General features: G+C 47.8%; 2 protein-coding genes across 2 annotated transcripts; one reads left to right on the top strand and one right to left on the bottom strand.

The window, feature by feature from the left end:
• Nucleotides 1-40: 40 nt before the first annotated feature.
• Nucleotides 41-15127, top strand: Psmd13 (proteasome 26S subunit, non-ATPase 13). The gene is made up of 13 exons (XM_021166313.3): nt 41-639; nt 1479-1557; nt 4262-4296; nt 4382-4437; nt 4673-4716; nt 4890-4976; nt 7280-7451; nt 8439-8518; nt 8674-8799; nt 11006-11068; nt 13892-13972; nt 14083-14199; nt 14679-15127. The coding sequence occupies exons 1-13, from the start codon at nt 545-547 to the stop codon at nt 14772-14774; spliced, it is 1131 nt and encodes a 376-aa protein (XP_021021972.1). The 5' UTR covers nt 41-544; the 3' UTR covers nt 14775-15127.
• A 279-nt stretch (nt 15128-15406) lies between these two features.
• On the bottom strand, nt 15407-16893 carry LOC110299481 (cytochrome c oxidase subunit 8B, mitochondrial). Its single transcript, XM_021169189.3, has 2 exons — nt 16698-16893; nt 15407-15569 (listed from the first exon to the last, which is right to left on the bottom strand). Exons 1-2 carry the CDS (start codon nt 16806-16808, stop codon nt 15468-15470), a joined length of 213 nt encoding a protein of 70 aa, XP_021024848.1. The 5' UTR covers nt 16809-16893; the 3' UTR covers nt 15407-15467.
• Nucleotides 16894-21221: the final 4328 nt, after the last annotated feature.

Genomic DNA, 21221 nt, shown 5'->3' with positions numbered 1-21221 from the left:
GCCAAGTCCGGCCCTCCGGCGCCTTCCCTCGGCCGAGCCCGGCCCAGCCCCCGCACGTTAACCCGAAGTGTGGAAGGTTGTGTTTATGCCTGGTGCTGGCAGCTTCCCCCTCTGTGGGACTCTGATTTATTGGTTGGGAAGCCAAACCGGGAGATTTCACCGTTTTACGAGCAGGCGGGTGATAACTAATGCTCTCTGAGCGCTTACTACGGTCAGGAATTGCATCACACCTAGTCCTCGCCAAACGCCATCCGGCTTCAGAGGACCCACGTCTGCAGGCTTGAGGCTACGTGACCAGTCGGTGGCTAGCTGTCCCCAGACACCTCTACTCTTTAACGCCTCAAGAGCAGGGCCAGAAACCCCGGAGAAGTTTGGCGGAAGTCAAGAACGCGGTTACCTTGACGACCGCAACCCGTGAGGCTAGTGGGACGCTCCCAGCACGCCCCGCGCGCCCGCGGTGCCGGAAGTGAGCGAGCACTTCCGTGCGCCATCCCTGCCGGTTCTGACTGCTTAGTGCTTGTGTTGTTCCCAGCTCTCTGCAATCATGAAGGATGTGCCGGCCTTCTTACAGCAGAGTCAGAGCTCGGGGCCGGGCCAGGCTGCCGTTTGGCACCGTTTGGAAGAGCTGTACACGAAGAAGTGAGCTCCGAGGCTGTGGCGGGAGGGAGAGGACTGTGGGAGGGCCAGGGGCTCTGATCAGTCCGGAGGGTCAGGGATGTGGAGGAAAGGGGTCGATAGCCTTAGGAGCAGAGCTGTTGCCAGGGTTCTGTATCTAGACTCCCTGCGTTCCAGCCTTACCGGCTATGATAAGAACAATTACGAATTGCTGACTTTGATATAAGAATTTGCCTATGAAAAAACACCTCTTCTTCAGAACCTTTCCACATGACAAATGTCCAGCAGTTAAAACTCTTAGTGATTTCAAGAGAAATTTTTCAGTGTTTAGTATGTACCTGCCTATATATGGTGTAACATTTTCTGTTTTTCAAAACACTTTATCTCTATTATTAAATATTATCCTTTAGTCTTGGTATGAAATATGCAATTTCAGTCTCCTAAAGGTTCATATATTGGCTTTTTTAAAGTATTGGCTTATTTCATCCTTCCTGTTGACAGATGAGATTGAATATCAGTTTTCTATCTGTGAGGTATTCGGCTAATAAGTAAGAGAGCATGGAGTTCAAAATATAGCTGTAGAATTCCAAAGTCTTCCAGTTGACACTCAGAGTGGGTGTTGACGCTGTCTCAAAAAGTGTTCTCCAGTGTTACCTAAGAAAACTGAGTCTTGAAAGGATAAGTGACTAGGGGGTGCAAGCAAAGTCAGTCAAGAAATAGGCTTGAATTAGCTGGCGCTTGCTTTAACTACTAGACTGTGCCGTGGGACCTGGGTAGTACTTGGTGTTTGATGGGACCATCACGGCTGAAGGCATCCGTTTCTTCACATTAGGATGTGGGACTGAGGGCTTTCTGTTTTGTAGGTTGTGGCATCAGCTGACACTGGAGGTGCTTGATTTTGTGCAGGACCCATGCTTTGCCCAAGGAGATGGTCTCATTAAGGTAATGACTTACCAGACAGCTCAGATGATGTTGAATATAATTACAAACTATTATTATTAATTTTTATTTACTTTTAACGTGTGTGTGTGTGCGTGTGTGTCTGTGTGTGTGTGTGCGCGCGCGCGCACGCCCAAGGATGCCAGAAGAGATCTCCTGGAACTGGAGTTGAAGGAGTTGTAAACCAACTGGTGTAGGTGCTAGGAACCCAGTTTGAATCTTCAAAATGCTCTTAACTATCACTGAGCCATGTCTCCAGACAATTTTTGCTTGGTTGGTTTGTTTGTTTGTTTGAGATTAGCTGTGGCTGTGTAGCTCTGACTGGCCTGGAACTTGCTCTGTAGACCAGACCGGGATTGGATTCACAGTCCACCAGTGGTTAGCCTTCCCCAAGTGCTGTCATTAAATATATGCAGTGTCAGGCCCAACTCTGCTCATGGACATTTAAAGACAAAAAAGTGGGGGGAGGGGGCGACATTATGGTGGTCACACTAAGCTGCATCTTTTAGCAATCACTTTGCACCACGGACTGCTCTACGCACTGGGCCCTCATGACAGCACTGAGAAAGTCTCTCTCTTTCTCATATGTAATAGCAGACATCGATAAGTCACCATAGCTTACAGCTAATAAATCCCAACACTGAAACAGACTTTCTGGTTTTTAAAAATTTAGACAAGAGCTGGGAAAATGGCTCACTGGAAGTATGTGCTTCCATCTACAGGCCCTATGCATGCACCTCACAGTACAGCACCAAAAGGGACCAGTGGCACACCTGCAATCCCAGCACTTAGAAACTTGAATCTGGAAGATCGTTAGTTAAAGACTAACCTGGGTTACACAGCAAGACTGCTAGGGAGAGGGACGGTTTAAAGGGCTCTCCTCACTTCCCAGCTCGCCCAGCCCATCCACACACAAGGGTCCCACTTGCCCGGAGATTTCTGGCCAGAGTAGTGTAGAAAAGAGAGCGCCTCTTCATTTGAAGGTGAGAGGGCTGAGAGGACTTGGTACTATGCTCGCTCTCTAGTGGAGCATTTTTTAAATTTTGTCAGCAGAAAAAAATAAAAACACACTCTTTCCCATGCTTCGTCAGAGTCCTTAAGGAATACCCAGGAATTTTCTCACCAGAAGCCTTCTTTCTGGAACTTTTCTTGTCATCATCTGAATTTGAAAGGGATAGTTAGTTTATAATTGTAGCTTTAGTTATTTCTCCTGAATACATTGTGAAGCTTAAATGTTTTTTACTTACCAGTTTGACATTTTACTACCCTTAAGAATTTGCAGGTTGTAATTGTAAGCATAAAGATTTTTCTGGGTATTCTGCCTTCAGAATTATGTGGGACTGATAAATCACACACTGCATGTTCTATATTATAGTGATATATTTTCATATTCTTTGCTTTCTAATCTTCTTTTGATATGCCCTCTCCCCATCTTTGTTTCTTTTTGTGATGGTTTTTATTGTATGTAGGAATGGTTTGCCTTCATGGGTATGTGCATCACAGGCATACTTGGTGCTCTCAGAGATCAGAAGAAGGCATTCGATCAATCCCCTGGAATAGGTGTTATAGATGGTTATGAATCTTCCATCATGTGGGTGATGAGAATTCTGCAATAGCAACAGGTGCTCGTAACCGCTGAGCCACCTCTCCAGCCCGTTTCTGTGTTTTTGTTTTTGTTTTTTAAAGATTTATTTATTTATTTTATATATATGAGTACAGTGTAGCTGTACAGATGGTTGTGAGCCATCATATAGTTGCTGGGAATTGAACTCAGGACCTCTGCTCACTCCGGCCCAAAGATTTATTTATTGTTATTTTTAAAATAAGTACACTGTAGCTGACTTCAGACACACCAGAAGAGGGAGTCAGATTTCATCACAGGTGGTTGTGAGCCACCATGTGGTTGCTGGGATCTGAACTCAGGACCTTCAGAAGAGCAGTCAGTGCTCTTACCTGCTGAGCCACCTCACCAGCCCTGTTTCTGTGTTTCTTAAATTAAGAATATCAGCATTTGTTTGTTCTGTCTTCTCCGGTAGTGTAGGAGCACCTTGGAAGCTCAGCATTTGACAGACATGGTGTGTCCACAGTACTAGCCTAGTGTCTGAAGAAGTACTGCTGTATGCTGACTGGCCAAGAAACTTGGTAATGTGAGCCTTTAGAAGGCCTATAGCCTTCTGAAATCTGAAGGAACTCTATTTTGTTTGTTTAAGAATATTTCACACTTGTTCAGCTGTACTTGAAGTACCTTGGAGGAAGAATGTAGGAATTAATATTTAGATTTTGTTTTTTTAATTGTTTGGTTTTTCGAGACAGTCTCTGTGTAACCCTAGGTGACTTGGAACCAGCTCTGTAGAACACAGTGGCCTCAAAATCACAGAAATCTGTCTGCTTCTGTCTCCCAAGTTCTGGTACTGAAGGTGTGAGCCACCACACCCAGCTATGTAGAAGATTCTTATAGACCAGTGCTCTGATTCTCAAAGCTAGGAGTTCTGGTTTTCTTCAATAATCCATTGGTTATTATTTATGTGGACTCAAGTAAGCCCATCATTCAACAAAGGTTTAGGCAGTGCTGTCTGTGTGATGGGCATTGTGGTTGGCACACTCTCACCTGCCAGTCTTAGTGCTGCCTCTGTCACTAGACGCAGCCTTGGGTCTGGTTTCTCAGTGGGGCTCATGCTATACTGATTCTCCGTCTTTGCTTTTGCAGCTTTATGAAAACTTCATCAGTGAGTTTGAGCACAGGTAATCCCTTTTTGTCAGTTTTTTACTTTGAAAATGAGTACATTAGTGCTTTTTAACACTAAAAAACTGATGGTTTTTATTTCAGGGTAAACCCTCTGTCCCTGGTAGAAATAATTCTCCATGTGGTTAGACAGATGACCGGTAAGCCCCTGTTTCATAATAGAAAATACCAAATTGGCCAGGTTGGTAATGTACACCTGTGCTCCCAACACTGGGGTGAAGCAGTAAGTACAGCCTGAGCTACGTAGGCCACTGTGGGGTACAGTGAGAGATTTTTGTAATAATCGGAGAGAGAGAAATGTTAACTGCTTATCTTGTCTTAACTGGTAAGAAGCTGCTGGCGGTGGGTCTGACTTTGTTCTTGTTTCTATTCTAGATCCTAATGTGGCTCTTACTTTTCTGGAAAAGACTCGTGAAAAGGTGAGTATGGAGTTTGAAAAGCATTTTCTAGTATTTATGTGATTCGTAATTTATGTCTACACCCTCAGAAGTCGTGTTCCTGGTCTCAGTCAAGTCAATGCCCAAGGAGCAGCCTGCTTTGTAAGTTTGGTGCCGGAATTTCTGAGGTTCCCTTGGTTTTTTAATCTCTTCAGGTAAAAAGTAGTGATGAAGCCGTGATCTTGTGTAAGACGGCAATCGGAGCTCTAAAATTAAACATCGGCGATCTGCAGGCTACAAAGGTGAGAGAGTAATACAGACATTCTTCCTCTTGGACTTTTTCTTGAAGATATTTTAAGTTACAGGGAGGAAAAAAAGCCAAAGCACTCTCGTATTCTAACCGAGATGTCCCCGCTGTTACTTACTGTCGCCTTTGACTGATGTATTCCACCCTCTGCGTGGTTGGTTGCTTGGTTTGGTTGGTTTGGCCTTTTGTTTTCCTGTTTAAGGATAAGTTGCTGGTAAGACATTTACTCTTAAAGAACATTCCCTGTGTGACCACAGCTGTCTGTCCAGTCAGGACTCCGTGTGGTCTAGTGTACAAAGGCTTTGGGCTCTCATCACACCAGGCAGTGTGTTTCACTGTTCCCTTTCTTCTTGAATTGTTGAAGGTTTCTTTCTATATGTATGTGTTTTGGCGTGTACCTGCATGTATGTCTGCACTACATGCATGCAGTGCCAATGGAGGCCTAAAGAAAGCATTGTGTTGGGCTGGTGAGATGGCTCAGGGGTTAAGAGTGCTGACTGCTCTTCCAAAGGTCCTGAGTTCAAATCCCAGCAACCACAAGGCGGCTCACAACCATCCATAACGAAATAACAAAATCTAATGCCCTCTCTGGAGTGTCTGAAGACAGCTACAGTGTACTTACATGAAAAAAAGAAAGAGAGGGAGGGAGGGAGAGAGAGCGGGTGGAGAGAGAAAGAAAGAATTAATTAATTAATTGTGTTAGCCGGGTGGTGGTGGCGCGTGCCTTTAATCCCAGCACTTGAGAGGCAGAGACAGGCGAATTTCTGAGTTCGAGGCTAGCCTGATCTACAGAGTGAGATCCAGGACAGCCAAGGCTACACAGAGAAACCCTGTCTCGGAAAAACCAAAAAGGAAGGAAGGAAGGAAGGAAGGAAGGAAGGAAGGAAGGAAGGAAGGAAAGCAAGCAAGCAAGCAAGCAAGCAAGCATTGTGTCCTCTGGAACTGGAATTACAGCCAGATGGAAGCTGCCATGTGGATGCCAGGGACTGAACCTAGGTCCTTTGCGGTAGCAACAAATACTCTCAATAGTTGGGCTGTCTCTTCAGCCCCATCTGTGCCCCTTTGCGTATGTTGTTCAGTTTGGGAGACAGGCATAAAGAGTGGTAGCAGAGAAACCAATGTAATATTGTCAGTCCACCTTGTTTATCTAGAGACTGCATGTGCTTTTGTTTTGGCTTAATTTTGGTAATCATAATGTTAACAAAAATACCAAAGGTGGCAGTTGACAGTTTGTTTTCATTGCCCTAAAAAGGTCTTACTTATTGTTTCCTAGTCCCAGATCACATCCATCCTGATTACATTTTGTTTGGAGGTATTAGCTATGGCGTACTGAAGGGTGCTATAACGGCACCCTGAGACTTCAGCCAGTCTGAGAGTAGAGCAGCACACCATGTGTCCTCAGTCTGTGCTAGTCCCGCAGCAGGTCATCTCAGCCGCCATGCACGAGTTACTGTTCTTGTTGCTGTGACCTCATGCCTGAGAACGACCTTAGGGGATGGTTTATTTTGTCTGATAGTCTGAGGGATTACAGTCCACTGTGGCAGGAAAGGCGTGGTGGCAGGAACAAGAAATGGTTGGTTACTGTGGGTCTGCAGACAGGAGCAGAGTAGAAAAGTGCTGGTGCTCAGTGCTGGCTTCATTTTATCACTCCTAACACCCGCTCTCAGGGTGGGGCCAACATTCAGGGTAAACCCTGCCTCAGTTACCCTCCTACGTGATTCTAGATCCTCTCAAATTGATAAATGACCATCACTGGATGGATATGTCTTCCCAAGACAGATCTGTGAGTTGATATGTGTAGACTATATTCATTTTACCCCTGTGTGGGATGGCGCACTATTTACTGTTTTACAGCATATGTAGCTGTTCTCCTACAAAAGGGTTGAGACCATTTACTTTATTACGAGTGCTCTTCGTGTTAGCATTTCCGTACCTGGTCTCCTTGTGCATGGGCAGTCCCCTCCCTATGCTTGTGTGAAGTGCTAATGTGAGTTGTTCTACAGAACCTTACAGGCACCTCTGAAGCCCCCCCATTGGCAGCCTTAATATTTTCATACAGTTTAATTCTCCATGGCCCCGTGGAGGTCAAGTGGTCGTGGTTTGATTTATTTCTCAGTTGGTAGTGGTTTATTAGCACTGCACTCCCGTCTCCTCTGCTAATTGCCTGTTACTGTCTTCTACTGTGTCCTTCATATTTCCTGGCTCACTGCCCCTAGAGGGTTTGGAGCTAGATCCTTTGCCAGTCTATTACTGTAAAGATCTTTTAAGTTGGAAGATGGTTTTACTTCTTGTGTATAGGAAACCATTGAAGATGTTGAAGAGATGCTCAACAATCTCCCTGGCGTGACGTCCGTTCACAGTCGTTTCTATGATCTCTCCAGTAAATACTATCAAACAATCGGAAACCACGCGTCCTACTACAAAGATGCTCTACGGTTTCTGGGCTGTGTGGACATCAAGGATCTGCCAGGTAACCCAGGGCCCTCACAGTTCTCAGCATTCAGGGAGTCTGCGGCTGAGAACAGCAGCTATGGGGTGCTGAAGGGAATATAGGTCTTAGCTCTGTCAGGTGTTCATCACTTTTAAGGTGGAAAGTTTTGTGTACATTTTAGATTTTATATCATATTTGTCTCCAACGCTGAGTCAAATCCCGTGCAAGCCCATCTTTCTCAGTCCCTTTATTCCACTGCAGGCCCATATTAGTAGCTAAGTCAGATTGTAGTGAAGGGTGAAGAGCATGTGGGATCCCATAGCTGAGACCTCTGCTCTAAAAGGAGTTCATACCTGCAGGAATAAATTACCATCTTTCAAAAATCTGAGGATGGAAGGAAAAGTAGCCTGAGAGTTTGGGTAAAAATACAAGGAGAGTGTGTTTGAAAGAAAATTTGACCACTTTCTTGAAGCTGTTGGTGGAAAGGAGACTGGCAACTCCTAAAAATGCAGATAAAGCTTTGATTACTCTATGTTAACAGGAAGACATTAGGAAAGCGACCAGTGCAGCCAAGAGAGGAGAAAGTCTGAAGAACTGTAGACTGTTAGAACCATGAGGGAGCTGAGGTCGGGGTGGGGCAAAGGATCTGTTATTCCAGTCAGTAGTACAAGCTGAACAGTGAAAGGTCACGTATCTCTATGGAGAAAACTATACAAGTGGATTTCCACTATAAGCTGAACAGTGAAAGGTCGCGTATCTCTATGGAGAAAACTATACAAGTGGATTTCCACTACAAGCTGAACAGTGAAAGGTCACGTATCTCTATGGAGAAAACTATACAAGTGGATTTCCACGAAATTCAGATATACACGGCTCCTGGTATGACCTGAATTCTAGTGCTTTTGAAGAGGTAGCTCATGCTGGAGTTTGGAACTAGAACCATTCTAAGAACGACTTCTGTGCTTCATTGTGTGAGGTTTATAAGGCCAGACAAGCCTGGGATATGACTTGACTATCATTTTGTAGTGTCAGAACAACAAGAGAGAGCCTTCACACTGGGGCTTGCTGGACTTCTTGGAGAGGGAGTTTTTAACTTTGGAGAACTTGTAAGTTGGCCTGGCCCTTACAGCGTGGGGAGGAGGAAAGTCTGACTTTGTACCGGTTAACTGTCTGTCTGTCTCTGTCCCGGTTAACTGTCTGTCTCTGTCCCGGTTAACTGTCTGACTTTGTACCGGTTAACTGTCTGTCTCTGTCCCCACAGCTCATGCACCCTGTGCTGGAGTCACTGAGGGACACTGACCGGCAGTGGCTGATTGACACCCTATATGCTTTCAATAGCGGTGATGTAGATAGGTTCCAGACACTGAAGTCTGCCTGGGGTCAGCAGGTAGGTTTCATGTCTGTACCCTTGTGTCTTAGTTAGGGTTTTACTGCTGTGAACAGACACCAGCACCAAGGCAACTCTTATAAAAACAACATTTAATTGGGACTGGCTTACAGTTTCAGAGGTTCCATCCATTATCATGAAGGTGGGAACATGGCAGCATCCAGGCAGACATGGTGCAGGAGAAGCTGAGAGTTCTACACCTCTGTCTGAAGGCTGCTAGCAGAATACTGACTTCCAGGCAGCTAGGATGAGGGTCTTAAACCTTACACCCGTAGTGACACTCCTACTCCAACAAGGCCACACCTTCTAATAGTGCCACTCCCTGGGCTGACCACATACAAACCATCTCACCCATGTCTACTCTTACAACAAGGACTCACTAAGCCTCTCCCTACACACACACCAGATACCCAAGAGCGTCTAGGCATAGACTGGACATTGATAGGCCAGGCTGGCTCTCCCAGAAACAGGGCAGCAGAGGTGCTGTTTAGGAAAGGCACAGCATGCGTCTCTGCTGGGTAAGGAGCGTCACAGATTCCTGGAGGAAGAGTCTGCAATCTTGAATGAGTGAGAAGATGCAGGAGGAAGAGGACAAGGAGACTTAGCACATCTGCTGAACTGAAAAGTATGTGTGGCCAACATGAGTAGGCAGTCCCCAGGGCCACAGTGCAGCGGGGAGAGCAGAGCAGGAGCCCAAGAGAAGTAGTAGCAGTTAGCCAAAGATGCTTAACAGAAAGAGAAGCCTTTCTTAATTTTGCTTCTTTATTTTGCATTTTTCTTATTCATGTATATGTGTATAGTGTGCATTCATGTGTGTTTGTGCATGTTCACATGTTTGTGCAAGTGCATGTGGAACACAAAGTTGATACCAGGAATCTTTCTTTGTCACATTCCACTTTATCCATTGAGATAGGCTCTATCACTTAAGCCCAGAGCTTGCCTGTGTGGCTAGTCTTGCTACCAGCTTGTTCTGGAGAGCCTCTGTCTCTCTTTTTGGGCTGGAGTTATAAGTGAGTAGCCACGCTACCCAGCCCACGTGGCATTTATTTGGGTCTAAGGATCTAAAGTCTGGTCCTCTCGTTTGTGTGACACTCCAGTCTCTGAGACTTCTCAGCTCAGTAGCATCTCCTTTAAAATGAAATTATTAGAAGTAAATATTTCAAAATATTAATTGTGGTAGGAAATATGGTTATGTTCTTATATTTCCTGAAACTTTGGATTTTCCTATTGTTAATAAAAACTTGTGCCAGGCGTGGTGGCCCACGCCTTTGATCCTAGCACTTGGGAGGCAGAGGCAGGCGAATTTCTGGGAGAGAGAGAGAGAGAGTGTGTGTGTGTGTGTGTGTGTGTGTGTGTGTGTGTGTGTGTGTAATAGAGCAGGGTTAGTATGAGTGAAGGGGCTTCGAGAAGACAGAAAATACCAGATCCAGCAAGCCTTAACTGTACTCTGTCATTGTGGACTGACCTATCAGCAAAATATGTAGGCAATATAATGAATGAGACCCCTATTTTAAAAAAAGAAAGACAAGACAGACAGACTAGCTTGCTGTAGCAATATATGAGAAGAAAGAAGATTCTGGGATATCTGCAGAAATGTCCCCGCTGGAATTTTCCTTAGCAAAATTTAACCTGTTTTTGTTTTTATTCTGAAACATGGTCTCTGTGTTCTGGTTTGTCTTGAATTCCCAGGCTCAAGTGATCCTCTTGCCTTAGCTCCACAGTGCTGGAACACAGGTGTGACATCACACCAGCCTGCAGACTTGCAAAAAGATGAGTTTTCGTTCTCACCATGGTGAGATTGTCTGCTGCAAATTAACCTCTGGCTCTGTAGACTCAGCACAAGCCATTAGGCCTTCAGCACTTTCGGCCAACTGTGCTCGCTTTGTGCTGGCCGACAGCAGTGCTACCCAAAGCCTTTCAAAACACAAGACTTGTTCTTGGCTGGTGGTGCCTCTGCCAAGAGTCTTGAGGTGCCCGTTGGTGGTGTCTGGACCATCAGTAAATCCCGTTTCACACACGCCTGACTCCGGAGAGCCTGTGGGTTTCTACTTTAAATTCTCTGAGACAAAGCAATTTAGTGTCACTTGGAGCTCTCAGTGAGCCTCAGCTACCCACAATGTAAAGTGTTTGGGCTTGCCCGGTTTCTTTTTGTTTGACCCATAGTAGAGTTTCATAACCCACATTTCTGTCTTTCTGTACTTTGCAGCCTGACTTAGCAGCCAACGAAGCCCAGCTTCTAAGGAAGATCCAGCTGTTGTGCCTTATGGAGGTAAGAAGCACTCGGGAACCCCTGTCAGCAGTGCTGGGACAGTGCTTACGAGCTAGCTAGCCCTGTGCGCCTTCCTGCCTCTCAGGGCCCCACTCTTACCTGTTTCCTCCCTTTTGCCTCTGCTCATTAGGTTGGAATTTGGATCTTTTTTTTTTAACATTCCTTTTGTGGGAGATGGGTACACACATGTGGAAATCAGAGAACAACTCAGGGAGTCAGTTCTCTCCTGCCAGATGGGCTCTAAGGATCAAACTCTGGGCTGCTAAGCTTGGCAACAAGCGCCTTTACCCACTGAACCATCTCACTGGCCCATGAGTTTGACTCTCAGACAGGTTCCAGTAGGCACTTTGTAATTTGTCCTTGCCCATTTGAACCTAAAGCCACTGTCTCTTCCTGCCACTAACCTCATGACACACCCTTTCTATCCATGTGCTTCTGTGTGTTCTCCGAGAGAATGTGAGAAAATATTGTGGGACAATTACCATGTGCATTTCCAGTCTCCCACAGGGCACCTGGGACCTGTCATTAAGGAGTGAATATTTGTTCTTCTCAAAAATTCCTTTAAAGTTGGTTTTGTTCTTTAACCTTCTCTGAGCATTGAGTCTGAGCATTGAGACCTTGTTTATAGTGGACACTAACTTAAGAAAACTTGAATACAGCCAGGTGTGGTGGCGCATGCCTTTAGTTCCAGCACTTGGGAGGCAGAGGCAGGCGGCTTTCTGAGTTTGAAACCAGCCTGGTCTACAAAGTGAGTTCCAGGACAGCCAGGGCTACACAGAGAAACCCTGTCTTGGGGGGGGGGGGGGGGGCTTGAATACTTGAATATGGGACTAATAAGACGATCTATTTTTTCTTTCTTTCTTTTATTTATTTATTTATTTATTGGGTTTTCAAGACAGGGTTTCTCTGTGTTGTCCTGGCTGTCCTGGAACTCACTCTGTAGACCAGGCTGGCCTCAAACTCAGAAATCCGGCCTGCCTCTGCATCCCAAGTGCTGGGATTAAAGGTGTGCGCCACCACTGCCCAGCCAGAATTTTTTTTAGGCAAGACAGCCTCTCACTATGTCATCCTGAACATAGCCTGGAATTTGCTATGAACCAGCCTGGTCTTGAACTCACAGAGATCTGCCTGTCTCTGCCTCCTGGATACTGGGATTAAAGGCGGCCAAGCTCCCCCGAACAACCACAACTTCTGACCAAAAAAAACTATTTTTATTTTTAATTTTGTTTATTTTCTATCCAAACCGCAGTTCCCCCTCCCGGCTTACTTTCCATCTCCCAGCCCACGCCTCATCCACTCCTCCCTCCCTCTTCAGAAAAGGGCCGGCCTCAGTGGCTGTCAGTCAGCCATGGCATATCAGATTGTATAAGGCTAGTACTCCCCTTCCTTTGAGGCCTGATGAGGTAACACAGAGGGGGAAAGAGCCAGAAGCAGGCAGCAGAGTCGGAGACAGCTCCTGCTCCCTCTGTTAGCAACCCTACAGGAAGAGCAAGCTCCACAGCTGGAGCGTATGCAGAGGGCCTAGGCCAGCCCCTCTCAGGCTTCCTGGTCAGCAGTTCGGTCTCTGTGGGCTCAGGTTGTGTGATTTGTGGCTTTCCTCACCATCTCCTGGGGATTTGCCCAGGCTCTACCTAATATTTGGCTGTGGGTCTCTGCATCTGTTTCCATCAGTTGCTGGGTGCAGCCTCTCTTGACTGTTGGGCTGCACGGCAATCTATAAGTATAACAAACTATCATTAGGAATTCTGCTCCCATAATTTCTGTGCCACCTTAACCCCTGCACATCTTGTAGGCAGGACAAATTGTAGGTCAAGGATATTGTAGCTGGGTTGGTGTCCCAGTCCTGCCACTAGAAGTCTGGCCTGGTTACAGGAGATTGTGGTTCAGCCCGTACCCCCCACTGCTAGGAGTTCCTGGGTTCACCTCATCAACTCCTGCATATTTCCATTGCCTTAGGCGTCCAGCTCATCCCATAGATACCCTGATTCCAGTTTATCTCCCAGTTCTCTCTCCCTCCATCCTTCCCACTTCCTGTTCCCATCCCCACTCTCCACGCCCGTCTACCATGCCACAAGAACACTTGCTCAAGGGCTGGCAAGATGGCTCAGCAGGTAATAGCTCTTTGGAAGGTCATGTCATGAGTTCAAATCCCAGGAACCACATGGTGACTCACAACCACCCGCAATGAGATCTGATGCCCTCTTCTGGTGCGTCTGAAGAAATAAATCTTTGGGCCAGAGCAAGCAGGGCCAACCAGAATGAGCAGAGGTCCTAAAAGAACTTCAATTCCCAACCACAACGTGAAGGCTCACAGCCATCTGTACAGCTACAGTGTACTCACATACATACATACATACATACATACATACATACACACACACACACACACACACACACACATACACACATACATACATCTTTTTAGAAAGAAAAGAAAGAAAGAAAGAAAGAAAGAAAGAAAGAAAGAAAGAAAGAAAGATAGAAAGAAAGAAAGAGAAAAGAAAGAAAAGGAAGGAAGGGAAAGGAAAGGAAGGAAGGAAGAAAACACTTGCTCAGCTCTGTTCGTAACAGCCAGAAACTGGAACCTTTTCTTAATGACTTACTTTTGTTTCACGTACATGGATGTTTTGTCTGCATGTATGGCATGTATGTCTGTATGAGGGTTGGGAACTGCCATGTGGGTGCTGGAATTGAACCTGGATCCTTTGGAAGAATAGCCAGTGCTCTTAACCACTGAGCCATATCTCCAGCTCTGACCAAAAAATAAAAATTAAAATTAATTCTCTGACCGCTTTTGCTTAGAAAAATAGTTTTGTTTTTCAGATGACTTTCACACGGCCTGCCAACCACAGACAACTCACTTTTGAAGAAATTGCCAAAAGTGCCAAAATCACTGTCAACAAGGTATGGTTCTGGGACTCGGGTCACAGCAGCAGTGCTACCACATCCCAGGCAGAGATCTGGCCTCAGCGAGCACTGGGCTCCCAGCGTGTCTCATGAAGTCCCTTGCACAGGTGGAGTTGCTGGTGATGAAGGCGCTCTCGGTGGGGCTGGTGAGAGGCAGCATAGACGAGGTGGACAAGCGGGTTCACATGACATGGGTGCAGCCGCGAGTGCTGGATTTGCAGCAGGTAAGGGGGCTGGGCCCCTGCCCTTTGCGGGCTTACCAATGCTGTCCTAGTTTTATGTGGACAGAAGCCATTTAGGAAGCGGATGCTGTTCCACACAAGGTGGGATTACTGCTGTGGAGGCCTAGAAAAGCAGCCCTGAGGTCTGCGCCCTGCACTTCCAGGCTTACTCTGACAGCAGTGCTGGCTGTGCTGCTGATGCCTCCTAATCCTGAAATTGCTGCTCCAGCAGACATGTTCCTGGTTTTGTGACTTGATCCCATGCCCTATCATGTTTCCCGGACATTTAATCCTGTGATTTCCTCATTCTTTTTTCTTTCATGTGAGATTTTAGAATGTCCTCGTGATCAGAATTGGCCCAGTGATTCCATCACACACCTCCACCTTCAGTTCTGTTGCCCTTAGCATTTCCCCAGAAAAGAACTAGAGACCCAGCCCTCCCAGACTCCCTTGCAGCTGATAGCCATGTGATTTGCCTTTAGATCAAGGGGATGAAGGACCGTCTGGAGCTTTGGTGCACTGATGTGAAGAGCATGGAGATGCTGGTGGAACACCAGGCTCAGGACATCCTCACCTAGTGCCCCGGTGTCCTGCAGACCCTGCCGCACCTTGCAAGGCAATTCTGTGGCCCCCGAAACCATCAGCAGAGATCTGTATTCATTTGGGATGGAGTTTAGGATCCTGCTCGGGGTGGGAACTGTTCTTGCTATAAAAGCAGAGAACTGTCACTGGTGGGGGGGTGACTATGTGGAGAAGGCTCCTGTGTGGGGTCTTTTGTAGCCTGCAAGGGGTGGGAGGGGGGGCTCCAGGCCTAGGTGATGAGAAAGGGCACGAATGGGATGGGGACAGAGTAGTCTCCGCCCAGCCCCACCTGAGTGGGCTTTGTCCAGTGTGGTCTGAGTGCTGCTCTAATAAATGCCTTGGCATCGTTCTCTTGGTGCTTCTGTTCTTTGCCTTAGCTCCTTAGCCAATCCTGTGTCTGAAAGAAAAAAGAAATGAGCATGTACACTGGGACTCAGGGTCGGTGGGGACTTGCCTTACTCCTCCCCTATCACCATGCACAGGACCACCACCAAAGAAGTGAGTTCTGTATTGTCAGGGAGGCATTGGTTCCTTTTTGCAGTCATCTTCAGAGCATTCTCAGACTCAGGCATCCACACTCGCCACCCAGCATCACTAAGGCACTGGATATTAGGAGTGCCGCGCTCAAGAATCTGCACAAGCAGTAGGCGGATGAAGTGTTTAATGAAATCTCTCAGGGATGGGCAACTTCATGCTGCAGAGCTCTTTTTATAGCTCTCCAAGTGGGATAAGACCCATCCTGCTGGAACCATGAAGCCAACGACTATGGCTGAGATCCCCACAGCCTGCTCCTGTGGAAAGAAAGCAAACATGAGTCGCCTGGCCACGGGCCAGGGTAACTTCCCTGTTCTTAGACTCCTGGGGCAGAAGCATCCCTCCAGCTGGGGATTACTCCCTTGCTCTTCCTCTCTGTTGGCAGCCATAGTCCCCATTTGCCTTCGGCTTCTCTAGGCAGGCTTGTGAACAGGCAGGCTCTGCTGTGTCAGAGCTTGGCAGCCTGGAGCCCTTAGCAGGGAGAATGACCTCAGAAATCAGGAGAAACAGCCTTGGGCTTCAGAGCCCGAGATCCTGCCTAGCTGAAGCAGCTCCCAGTAAGGCAGAGGTTCACTCAGCTCCTGTCGGGTCTTACGTTCCAGGGTGCTATGCAGAAGAGCAGACCAGCTAAGGTTTCCATTGTTATAGACAAACACAGGTCCTTTCTCAGAAAGCAGTCCCATTCAGAAGCCAACCGGGTATGGTCAGACACCTGCCTTGTGTGTCTGGTGAGCAGTGGTGACCCCCATCTGGCTCTCTGTCTTCTCAGTAGCTTTAGGTAGAGAAGCAGATTCTGAGGTATCAACTGCACTGACACCCCGAGTTCCCTCTAAATAGGGCCTGGGTCCAAGTCTTCTTAACGCTGTCAGTACTTCACTTGGAAACTAGTCCTTCCTGTTGACCTCAATCCTGAGTTCAAGCAAATTTGGCATAGAATGGGGATCTTAGTCTGGGCTGAGTAGCTCTGTGTGTGACCCCAGGACCTGGGTGTGTTATATATGTGAGACAGACACACTTTGTATGTCCGGTTTTATCAGGTTGGCTACCATTTTAGTTTCTCCTCAGAGCAGCCCACCTTTCCCCTTAACAGTGGAATAAAAACATCCTGATAGCAGTCCTGTGTCCTACTTGAACTCTGCCCCCTAGTTCTGTCACTGTCGACCTTGGCCAGAGGTATGTGAGGCCTGAGGACAGTCCCCACCCCACCATTCGTAGCCCCTGAGAGCCTGGCCCGCAGGCAGTGGTGCCAGAGCCCTCTTCCGGCACCCAGACACAGTCTTGCATAAAACCCTGATACCTAGCACCACGTCCACCCCTCTCCTTTATCACTTTAATCTTCCCTGTTGCCCTGAAGCCCAGAGAATGCTACCTTAGAAGTTACTTACCACGGCGGAAGTGGGAGTTTTGGCTGGCTTGGCAGAGATATGGGCTTTAGGAACCACTGTGAACTTCATAGGCGCTTGGAGCAGCCGCAGGAAAGGGGGGAGCCTTGGCATGATTCTCGGGGTCGTACTCCTTCCTTGGCCCCAAAGAGGCACCCTGAATGTCCGCTGCACGTCCTCTGACCACTTAGGTAGCTGGGGCTTTTTATAGCTGGGGTGGAGAGCTGCAGCTGTCTCCTGTCACAAGACTTGGCAGAAAGGTGGCTGCTGGTAACTGGGAGAGAGCCAGTCTGTCCTGTGAGCCCGCTGTGAGCCCCTCAACATGTAGGGCCCTTCCATACAAGATTCACTTCTTTGCAGAAAGAGACTTCAATGGGACAAACCCAGGAAAGTCAGACTTTAAAATGCAAGAGATGTGGTATACTTTAAAAAATAAACCTTAACTCTTGGGGTATCAACCAAACAATACATGCAGAGCCTGCATTGAAGTCCTGCGACCTGGTTGCTGCAAAGGAACAGAAATAAGAGTGTAGACCAGGCACTTTCTGAGTGTCAGCTGTGGGCAGGAACTATGTCTGGGGTCAGACTCTTGTCCCCAGTCAAGGCACCAGGCTGGGTGAGCTCTAGCACCCAGGCCTCTCTACAGATAGTATGCTGTCCGTTTCTCCCCAGACTTGCATTAGTGCCGTGTTATCCTGCTCCTGGAAGACTGTCACCCTGCAGACCCCACTCTCCCTCCCATGTGCCCCTCTCCCCTGTCCCCAGGCAGCTGTCCTCTTATCCCAGCTGATTCCTACCAAACGCAAAGGGCAGTTTCCCTGCACTGTCAGCCTCGCTCAGTTGCTGGGTGTCCTTCCGTCTCATTCAGTCTCTTCCTGACCTCGGGTCAGCCTCAGGCTCTTGGGTCTCCATCTGGTCTTTCCAGACCTCCTGGCCCTGGACTGCCTGTGCTTTAGCACAGCCAGCTCCTCAGTCACCTGAGACTGACTGTGATCAGGACAGACTAACCACCAATGGCTCTGCCCACCTCAGGGCCAAGTTCTGTCCTCCAGCAGCAGTCTCTATTTGCTCTGGAATTGATACTCCGCTTCCAACACACCAGTAGCACCACAGCCCAGAGATTAGCTCCCCATCTTCCCAAACTCTAATCTCAAGCACTTCTACTTTGGCCTCTACACATTGCCTCAGACAATTCTTGTAAAGCAGCCTGCATAGCTGCCTATGATCTGCCTCCTCCTACGGGCTGCATGCACTGCCTCCCCACAGCCTCCGAGGCCTGATGGCATCCATAACATTGTCAGCACACAACTCGTGCTTTTTACTGGGCACCCCCTTCTATTCTCTCATGTCTGTTCAGGTCACAAATGGCATCTGAAGTGTATCTTGCTCCACCATGTGCTCCCTTGACTAGTGGAGAAGGTTTGTGAGGGGTAGGACCTCCACGTTCTCCGCTGAGTCTTTAGGACTTAGAGCAGTTTCTGGTTTAGCAGGATGTTCATCGAGGTAGGCAGTCAGGATGTATGGATGATAAGTGCGTGGGTAGTCAGTTGGGCAAGAAGATATAAGGATGTATAGATGATGCTCCTATCATATACCAGGCCTGACCTAGACTAGGTAATAAAAGCTGGGTTATCTTCAGGGAAAATGTTTCATTATCAGAAGGAATCGTCATGGCTGGTAAAGGCCACAGCCCAGTGTGCCCCATAGTTGCTTTCAGACAATATTGGTGTGAGCCCAAGATGGGAAATGTGGTCACGGGGCATTCAGCCTTGTCCTTGGCCGTTGTATGCACCCGTAAAGTTAGCCAGGTCACCACCTTTCCTGGAGACCATTGTGCCCTCCTTTGTTTAGAAATGGTGATGAAGGGAATCTGTTTCACTAGGCACTTGACTTTTTTTCTTCCTGAGAAGAATTGGCTGTGTATGTGGGACTCCTTAAGCTCCACCTACCCAGTAGGCCCAGTCTAGTCCAGCAAGGAGGCACGTCCAAGGAGGTCAGAGGGAGGGCTCCGATGGGGAGGTTAATTGAATGTTATTTCCCCCAGCCCTGAGCTCCAGATTCCCGCCTCAGGCTGTGGGGGGCCTCTTCCTCTCCTTCGCTGTAATCCCTTCCATCTAAACCTTTAATTACAGCCTTGGGGTCCTGTGGGGATAAGGCTGTAGACCTGAGCAGTTTGTTCAGAGGCTCAGTCTTCCACAGACATTTCCTCTTTCACAAATAAGACCTGTGTCTAACCTGTCCAGGCCGGCTTCTGGAGGAGGCCTCTGTCTCTGCCTTTCTGGGCTTGGGCCATTTTCTGACTGGCTGTTGGCAGGACCATCTTTAGATTGCAAGACTGCCCTAGACCCGGATCATGTTACCCTTCTCAGAGCAGCTCCAAGTTCTGTTAGCAGTGCCAAGACAGCGGAATCTCTCCCTTTTCAGCTGTCTGGTACTTAGTTTTAAGAGAAGGTTTAGGCTTATAGACGGGTTGTGAAGACAAGGCAAAGTGTTTCCGTGAGACCAGCACTGCTCCCCATTACTAATACAGAAGTAGGAGCAAGCCCAGGTGATGCTGTGCAACACTGGAGAAGCACTGCAAATGGGATATGGGGCGGAGAGATCCACAACCCTCCACTGCTTCAGGCTTGCCGACATCTCCTAGCCCAGCCATGGTGGACAAGGCCTCAGTGAGGCAGGTTGGAGGGGGGTAGCCAGTGCACAGAGAATCCACAGGTCCCCCTAGAACCCAGGTGGTCACACCAGTGAGAGCCCTCCACTCCCTTCCCGTGCCCTCCCCAGACTTTCTGGCCTTCCAGAACTCTCCAGGCACAACCCAACCCTTTTCATTCCTCCACTGCTGTGGTCTCTATCCCGCTACTCCGAGTAGAGGAGTGGTTGCCTCTCCTCCCTGGTCTGCCTTATACTTAAAGAAGAAGAAAACAGTGACATGCAGTATAGAATAGAAATGAAGGCCTCAAGGAACAGCCAAGAAAACAGCCACCGAGAAGTCTTAGTACAGGCCGGCCGACCCTAGCTTGGCCTGAACATGAGTGCCTCTCTGGGTGTGTGGTGGACAGCTTGTCCTTATGCTCATGTCTTTAGTCGGCATTCAAACACACAACGTATGCATGTACCACCACCCTGGCCTTTAAGCTTGAACACTCTTCCTATAAAAATAAAGCTCACCTCTGAATGCGGGACCCCTGGAGATCTTAGTGGACAATCGTGGACACAGGGCACCACCCTGTGGCCAGATTTGGAAGTACAGGAGCTGCTGGGGAAAGTAATGCGCAGGACTAGGGTAGTGTTCCCGAGCTTGACCTAGCGGGTGTCCAGAGGTCGTCTCCAGCTGTGCACTTTACCCTGGGCTTCTTTCTATCTGTATCCCATAAAACGGGTTTCCAGAATGTGGGATCTGAAGAAAGCCAGCAGCACCCGGAGGTCAGCTATAGGGGACGCTCGTGCTCCGGGCAGAGGCTGTGCAGAGCAGCCTCAGGCACAGCAGGCTCTCCTGGAGGCATTTACAGCTAGATTTATAGGCCGGAGGCTTGTTGCACGTGTCACATCTCCGTTTTCATTTACATAAAGATGCGATGGTTGGGCTAGAGAGATGGATGGCTCTCTGGTTAAAAACGTTTGTCACACAATCACGAGTACTGGACTTCAGAGCCTAGCAGCCATGTAACAAGCCTGGTACCTCATGATTGCCTGTCACTCCACCTCAGAGGGGTCCGAAGCCCTCTTCTGGCCTCAGGGTGTGCACAGTGACATACAGTGTGTGTGCCCACACATGTGGACGTAAACGATAGGTACATAATTAATTAAAAACCTGGTGCTTCCCAAGGATTCAAAACTAATCAGCTACTTTCCAGTTTACACTGTGTAAAAAAATTATTCCTCATTGTGAAGGTTAATCTTAATTATTGACTGGATGTGGACCCACTGTAGAAACATAGTTCTGGCTTTGTCTGAGTGGATGTTTCTAGAATGATTTAAAGGAGGAGGAAGATCTATCTGCTCTGAGTGTGGACCGCCCCTTCCTATGGACTGGGGCCGGATGAAGGAGGAAGGCAGCTGGGCATCGTGTCTCTCTCCTTCCTGACTGGATTCACACAACAAGCTGCCTCCTTTTCGTTGTCATTCCTCTCCACCGTGATGGTCTGTACCTTCCAACTCTGAGCCAAAATAAGAGCTTCCTTTCTAAGCCACTGTCGTCAGAGAGTTTGCCAAATCAACCCGAAGAGCAACAGGCATTCAGCAAAGGAAGATGTCCACCAGTCATCGAGATGTGAGTCCTACTTGATACAACCTAAACACCGAGGCACTGTGACATTGAAGCAGCAACTGAGAGCACGTACAGAGACGCCCACAATAGGATGGGCCTTTCGAGGGGGCGAGGCAGGATCCGTTGGTTGAGCGATTTCATGTGGAAACCCCTGAATTTCATCCCCAGCACTACATAAACCTGGTGTGGTGATATGTACTTATCCCAGCACTGGGGAGGATCAGAGGTTCAAGATCACCCTCAGTTTCATAGAGAGAGAG

Source organism: Mus caroli, unplaced genomic scaffold (assembly GCF_978045245.1).
Source record: "Mus caroli unplaced genomic scaffold, Mus_caroli_1 scaffold_8, whole genome shotgun sequence".
In the NCBI taxonomy this organism is placed as follows: Eukaryota; Metazoa; Chordata; class Mammalia; order Rodentia; family Muridae; genus Mus; species Mus caroli.
This window is presented reverse-complemented; position numbering and strand designations above follow the sequence as displayed.